This window comes from Alosa pseudoharengus, unplaced genomic scaffold (assembly GCF_046254945.1).
Source record: "Alosa pseudoharengus isolate Yale_2024_CS ecotype anadromous, Long Island Sound unplaced genomic scaffold, YU_APseudo_1.1 YU_APseudo_1.1_scf_24, whole genome shotgun sequence".
NCBI lineage: Eukaryota > Metazoa > Chordata > Actinopteri > Clupeiformes > Clupeidae > Alosa > Alosa pseudoharengus.
This window is the reverse complement of record NW_027468689.1, coordinates 5728542-5736088: the sequence shown is the minus strand read 5'-3', so window position 1 is coordinate 5736088 and position 7547 is coordinate 5728542. Positions and strand designations below refer to the sequence as shown.

Below are 7547 nucleotides of genomic sequence, written 5' to 3'. Positions count from 1 at the left end.
AAGTCACGACGGAGGAAAAGTACTGTGGCGGTTTGTGGTGGCAAACAAACACCCAAGTCACACACTGGCCAAGGTTTGGCTTGGGAGCAGCACAGAGGTGTCTCTGTGAGAGTGGCCGTGAAAGTTTAGCGCATTCCTTCGCGGGACTAGGCGGGTTTGTGGGGAGGAATGTTTGTCTGATGGCCCCAGGTCTGCCCCTTCCTCCGCAGTCTCGGGAGAAGCCCCCGTACGGTGGTAGCACATTCCCCTCCACATCCACACACACACACACTCTACTCTACTCCAGCCATGGCTCTGCAGCAGCGCCTGATGCAGCTCCTGCTGCTCATCACACTCTTCTCCGTGTGCAGTCCTGCAGGTGAGTCCCTGTCTGTGTGCTGACCTTCAGGTGAGTCCCTGTCTGTGTGCTGACCTTCAGGTGAGTCCCTGTCTGTGTGCTGACCTTCAGGTGAGTCCGTGCAGGGCTGACCACCATCGCTATCTCTCACCCTCTCTCTACTGGGCATGTTAAAGATAAACATTAAACGCTTGCTGTTCTTCTCTCTCACTCTCTGTCAAAAAGAAGGAAAACGAGCCTAATGCCATTGATTTGACTTCTTTGTTTGATCTCGCACTCAGTTTGACCTTTTGGGATAGGGTTTTTGGTGTTAATAATTTTGTTAATATGTTAAAGAAAGTGTAGTGGGTTGACAAATAAAATGAAGGTGGGGTTCCTGAAAGACACGGCTCAGATTAGAAAACAAGTCAGGAGTTGATCTGCAGTCCACAAAACCAAATGGGTGGTGTGGTGAAGCTTGTTGTGCGAGGACACCTATTCAAATGTCAAGAGTGCTTATCCAGTCGATAAAGCACCTCAGAAATTCAGGTGTGTGCTTGCATCCTCATCAGAGCTTTGTGAGGACCTTCCTCAAGCCAAACCAATTTTCATCAATTTAGTATTCATTTAGTGTATTAATCAGAACTGAGTTCAACCGTTAATGGATGGTTTTTGGATGTTTAAACTTTCACCATTAAATGAGCTGTATTTTCACATTTCTTTCACAGACAGTACCAGCGATGAGAACCTGTTAAAAAGGCTCCTGAAGAAGAGAGATGGTAGGCAATGTGTTAACATTTGTGTTGTTTATGTAAACAAACCACAACTGAGGTCATAAACTTAACATTCCTCTCAGTCTTTGAAATAAGGCCTCTCACTGATGCCCCCCCTACCTTTGTGCTGTCCACATATGTGCAAGAGTGATTAGATTAATTTTAGATTTTGACCTTGATGGCTGGCCTAGACAGTTTGATTGATCATTGGCCATGTCATAGAGAGACCATCATTATTATTAATGAGAATTATCATTGATAAAGGAGTGTGGCAGTGGCCCTGGGCTTTCGCTACATGTCACAGACACTTTGTCTTGCTGTCAGCGCAGGATAATTCAGCAGAGAGCTACCCCGGGAGGTGTGTTGTGTGTCTGACCGCCACATGTCTGTCTGTGACAAGGAGTGTCTGTCTGTCTGCCTGAGGGCAGGTCTTGTGCAGTGCGTGTACCTAACCTCGCTCTCACCTTCAGCTGCAGAGCCGCCAAAGTCCCCATCATCCGTCGCCGTGGCACCAGCCAAGGCCAAGGAGTTCCTGGCATCGTTACGGAGAGCCAAGAGGAACATTTGGGACCGCAGCAGGCCAGACGTACAGCAGTGGATCATGCAGTTCATGTACATGGGCTATGATGAGGCAGTAAGTATACTGTTCATGTACATGGGCTATGATGAGGCAGTAAGTATACTGGTTTATGTACATGGGCTATGATGAGGCAGTAAGTATACTGGTTTATGTACATGGGCTATGATGAGGCAGTAAGTATACTGTTCATGTACATGGGCTATGATGAGGCAGTAAGTATACTGTTTATGTACATGGGCTATGATGAGGCAGTAAGTATACTGTTCATGTACATGGGCTATGATGAGGCAGTAAGTATACTGTTTATGTACATGGGCTATGATGAGGCAGTAAGTATACTGTTTATGTACATGGGCTATGATGAGGCAGTAAGTATACTGTTTTTTTTCACATTCTGTGCCTTAATCTTTATACGTGACAAATTTACAAGTCTGAAAATGTGCAAAAAGAGTTATCCAGGAGTTTTTTTGTAACTCGTGTCATTTGACTTGAATCACTCCATAGCACACACAATGATTTTACTCTGTAGCACACACGTAGAAATGATTTCACTCCGTAGCACACACGTAGAAATTATTTCACTCTGTACATAGCACACACGTAGAAATGATTTCACTCCGTAGCACACACGTAGAAATTATTTCACTCTGTACATAGAACACACGTAGAAATGATTTCACTATGTACATAGCACACACGTAGAAATTATTTCACTCTGTACTGTAGCACACACGTAGAAATGATTTCATGATTGTTTGAAATGATTGTATTTATTTCTTTTCTCCCTTACTGGGTTGAGCTACCTCTCTCTGTAATTACCACCAGCATTGTTGTGGGGGAATACACCATATTTTATCTTCTCCTCTCTTATTTCGTTAACAAGTCAGTATTCATATAATTAAATAAATGAACTCTCATGGTCACTTCTAATGACTGCTTTATTAAGGAGAGGGCCAGGTGGTGTTGATGCCCTGTTGATGAGGTTGAATCCTGTGTCATGTTAATGCCATGGTTATTCTTAAACTGACAGCTTTGCCACAGTGATGTGATTATGGCTGAGCTGACAGCTTGGATAGGTGAGAGTGTGTGATCATTTTAATGGCCGGATATCTGAGGTCCTTCTGGGTCCACAGATGTGCCCACATCACAGTAGACGTTCATTTGTACCTCACTTCCTGTCTATGATGGTGACCCCACGTCACATTCCTTCTTTGTCCAGTCGTTTTCAAACTGACCTTATGAGCTGACTGAGTCTGACTGCAAAGTATAGCCTACACATACCTTTTATGAAAGTCTTTTAGAAACCCTGTCAATTCATGAACTGTAAATGGTGTGATTCTTTTGGAATGATTTGTAGAAATGTGTCTTCTGCTAACATAATGGATCCCTGTGAATAAAATAAACTATTTAATGTACTGTATAAGTGAGTATATTAGCTACATATTAAAGTTACAGAAATAATTAAAAAATTATTAATTAAGAAAAAATTAATTAAATGCGCAATTAAGAACAAATTAATTCCAGAATTATACATTACAAAATCAAAATGATAAACCAGGGTTTAGCTACCTATTTTTATTCCTGACATCAAGTCCCTGCACTGCACTATGAGAAGAGCATAAATCATAAACACTTTTGGGTAACACTTTACGGTAAGGGTACATAAATTATCATGAATTCATGCATGAATTAATTCATGATTTATGCATTACTTCATTCCTTTCTGTCTGATGAAACATCAGAATTGACATGAGTTCATAGTCTTTCATTCATGACCTCATGCATGGACAACACATCAACTAAAGCATTATGTACTATGGGTACATCATTATGATTCATGATTTCTTAAGCATGATCATCAATTGTTAATTAATTGTGCATGCATTCATCATGTCTGTGTCATGTCATGTCCCTCAACTAAAGTGGTGAATAATGAAATGTGTTCAGAGAACTGCAACAGTGTGTTCAAATCAGAATTTGAGCAGTGATGACCACATTTTTGGCAGAAAAAGAAATAATCATGATCATGCTTAATAAATCATAATTCATAATGATGTGCCCACCTAATGCTTGAGGTGATATGCTGTTCATGTATGAGGTCACAAATGACAGACTATGACCTCCTGTCAATTCCAAAACATCAACCCTTCGCTATTTGCATAAAACATAAACACTTTTGACATGTATCAACACTTCCCCTATTTGCATTGTTACTGCTTGAAATATTGTTTTTGTTTATCTCTTTTATAAGACAATTAAATTGAACTCTGTGTGTATTCAGTTGTTGCCTTTTTGTTCCTCTTCAGAGGCTGGAGACGGACCTCTCTTACTGGATGGACCAGTCCAGGTCCAGAGACCACACCCAGCAGCACCATTACGACGAGAACTCCCCAACGGGACACCATGACCCTCGATCGTACCGATACGGCGCCAACGTCAATTACGACTATTATTAATCTGCCTTCGGTTTCAGCCCAGAGGGGAAGTCCACTCCTCATTAGTGCCCTACAGTAGTGGGAACCAAAGTGATATGACCAATGCTGTACTGCCGATGTCCAAGTTAATCTATTCAGCCTGTTGCTACTGTGCTAGACTCATATCATTTACTAGATAATCCAATCCTCAGGATTTCAGTCTGCCTTGAGGCTTACCGGTGCCTCTTCAACTAGACTGTATGTATGAGCAAATATATGATGGGAAACATGTACTATATTCTACACACACAACTGAATGTATTAAAGTGGTGTATTCACTAAACTGTACTCTGTAGAAGCTTTTTTGAGCAGTTAAAACATGCATTAGTTAAATCCAGTGAACAGTCCCAGGGGCGCCAAACTGGGGGTAAAACCCCTACGGATTATAGGGGGCGCCAAACTGGGGGTAAAACCCCTACGGATTATAGGGGCGCAACTGGGGGTAAAACCCCTACGGATTATAGGGGCGCCAAACTGGGGGTAAAACCCCTACGGATTATAGGGGTGCAACTGGGGGTAAAACCCCTACGGATTATAGGGGTGCAAGGGCAGAGAGGGCCATGAAAAAGTCTGGAATATATTTTATTTTACTTGGGTTGAGTAACATGGGGGCCCATGGGGGGGGGGGACTGCCTTGGGGCAGCCGTGGCCTACTGGTTTGCGCTTCGGACTTGTAACCGGAGGGTTGCCGGTTTGAACCCCGACCAGTAGGTGCGGCTGAAGTGCCCTTGAGCAAGGCACCTAATCCCTCACTGCTCCCCGAGCGCCGCGGTTGTTGCAGGCAGCTCACTGTGCCGGGATTAGTGTGTGCTTCACCTCACTGTGTGTTCACTGTGTGCTGAGTGTGTTTCACTAATTCACGGATTGGGATAAATGCAGAGACCAAATTTCCCTCACGGGATCAAAAGAGTATATATACTTATACTATTGCACAGCCTGTATTCATGTATAATTTGCTGTTTTCATAAATGATAAACATGATGTATAAATACATAACATTTATATAATGTTTTAATATTATAATACATTAAAGGAACCATATGTAAGAAATGTGTTTCAATTAATCATAAAATGGCCATGATATGTCACTAGACATTAAGAAATCATGTTCATTTCAAATACTTATATCACTGACAACAGTAGTCCGGCCAGGATATTGTCTTTTAAAAGTTGCAGCCCTCAACTGATGTTGATGTTGTGTTTTGTCATGTCATGTTGTGTTTTGGCCTGATGCGCCACCCTTTACCTATCTACTAATCACAAAGTCAGTAGTGTTTTGGCATCCGGGTTGGCAACCTCGAGTCAGGGGGGAGGGGATACACCGCTCTACAGTAATTTGAAAGTGATTGCAGTACCAGTTTTGGCCACTATCTTACATATGGTTCCTTTAATATTACAAATATAATGTGACATATAGAAATGGAATGCTATGCAGAGAACTTCGAGGAGGCATTGAATGGACAATTAATGGCAGACCTTTCCAGCAGAAGGTCAAAAGTTGAATGTCATGAATGAAAATTAGTACAGATACAAAAGATGTAGGACTCGAGTTTGGACTGTTGTAAGTTTTCATTTAAGGCCTAGTTCATGTAATTACTAGACTTTCCCCAAAGTGAATTATTGCTTTTCCAAACTCATAAGACAATTATTAGGAGGATCTTGAATATTCAAGCAATATACACACCTCTCAACATCTGTGAAAGTCTCACTGGGAGTGGAGGACACTTCTGGAGTTCCTTGCGTAAGTGAAACAAGGTAAGCAGTAAGAACTATGTTTACCACTTTTAATTACCCTCTGGGGGATTTCCTGTAGCAAAAACACATTCTTTGGAGTTAAAAGAAACATTACAGTACAACAGTATCGTCCTCTTTTCACTAAGAAAGTCTGACTTTAGGGAGTCTGAAACTATACTATACTACACGGGACAAACTCTTGTATGGTCTGTCTTGTTCTGGTACGTTTTTTAGTTTTTCAGGAGGTAATGAGCATTCCATGGCTTAAATGATGGGAATAAGACCTAATGAGACATTCATCCCTCTCTAGACTACAACCAGACAGCCCAGACATCCTGCCTCTCCCCTCTGGTCTCTGTGGCTTCGCTTCATAACACACTCCCTGCCATTACAGTGAAACATGGATAAACCATAGGATTAATTCCAGGAATTACTGACATTGGTAAGAATGTCTGTCTCCATGTACAGTTTAGCTAGGCCACTGAGAGTTAATCTGGGATGTGAGGCTTTGTTGAGGAACCTTTACCCCAAACACATGAAGGAGCTCACATGACTGCTGTGATTACCCATAAACATCCAAGTGGAGAAATGTAAGGCTCGGCCCAAAAAGGTATAATTTAATCTCCTTTCTACAAAAGGAAATTCCAAGTGCCTTGAATTTTAACTTTGCATTATGAAAGAAGTGACAAATAACACTCTTCTGCTGTGACTTCTGTTGATCTCCAGTAAACTGCACACTCATCTGTCATGTGATGCAACAGCCAAGCCCTGTCTCGGGGTAAGGGATGCTTTGCAAGTCAATTCTGCGCGGTCTGCGGAGCCATTTGACAGTGACCATGACAACCATGAGGAATCACTGCAGCCTATTCTCATGTTGTCAGGACACCACATGGGCGTGGCACCTGTGTTGAGCTCAATGACTATAAAACCCAACGACAGTTTTTTTTTTTTTACTGACAGCCTTATTTCAGTATTAACCTGATTAAGGCAATACTCTGATTATGGCACTATACTTTCCTGATTACGTTAACCAGAATAAGGTCATCCTCAGACAAACGGATAATTGTATTAAGACGTGGAGTATTCCAATTCCGAAGTCACATTGTTGAAGTGCATTAGACATGTGTAGGCCTTCATTGCACACAGTAAAACCCTGCTGTTGTTTTCACAACATTTCACAAGATGTCGGTACCAAATGTTTGACAAGGCCTGCCCTGGGCATCAATTTACACTGGGACTATACAGGGACTTTTGGGGCAGGCTTGTGGAAAATTCAGTATTGAATTGAGAATGACTCCTAAATTCCAATGAAATTCTTGAATTTGAATTGAGGTCAGAAACAGATCAAAAACAATTCAGTTCAAATTTAAATTCATGAATTGAATGGAGGCCAATTCTAAAATTCAGAATTTTGCACAAGCCTTTCAGAGAAGTGTTAGATTTTCATTATGGAGCATAGACAAACAGATAGAACAACTTGTACTGACTCAGGCTGATTTTGTTGTTGTTCTTTAAACAATGAACTCATGTAGCCTGCTGGAAACCGTGGCTGTTGACATGCAAACAAGCACCTACGACAGAGTGGGAGCAATAACTTCTGACAGTAGGCCTAATATGTTCGTGTAGCGCGGTCACATGAAATTCGCAATCAACCTAATTACAGATTATAA

General features: G+C 41.7%; 1 protein-coding gene across 1 annotated transcript; it reads left to right on the top strand.

The window, feature by feature from the left end:
* Positions 1-275: 275 nt before the first annotated feature.
* ecrg4b (ECRG4 augurin precursor b) lies at positions 276-4316 on the top strand. The gene is made up of 4 exons (XM_076302564.1): positions 276-358; positions 1045-1095; positions 1560-1723; positions 3976-4316. The coding sequence occupies exons 1-4, from the start codon at positions 289-291 to the stop codon at positions 4123-4125; spliced, it is 435 nt and encodes a 144-aa protein (XP_076158679.1). The 5' UTR covers positions 276-288; the 3' UTR covers positions 4126-4316.
* Positions 4317-7547: the final 3231 nt, after the last annotated feature.

Excerpts from the sequence above, each read along its gene's own strand:
- ecrg4b (XM_076302564.1), top strand. The coding sequence starts at position 289 with ATGGCTCTGCAGCAGCGCCTGATGCAGCTCCTGCTGCTCATCACACTC. Across the intron at positions 359-1,044 it reads CTCCGTGTGCAGTCCTGCAG|ACAGTACCAGCGATGAGAAC; the intron begins GTGAGTCCCTGT and ends TTTCTTTCACAG. Across the intron at positions 1,096-1,559 it reads GCTCCTGAAGAAGAGAGATG|CTGCAGAGCCGCCAAAGTCC; the intron begins GTAGGCAATGTG and ends TCTCACCTTCAG.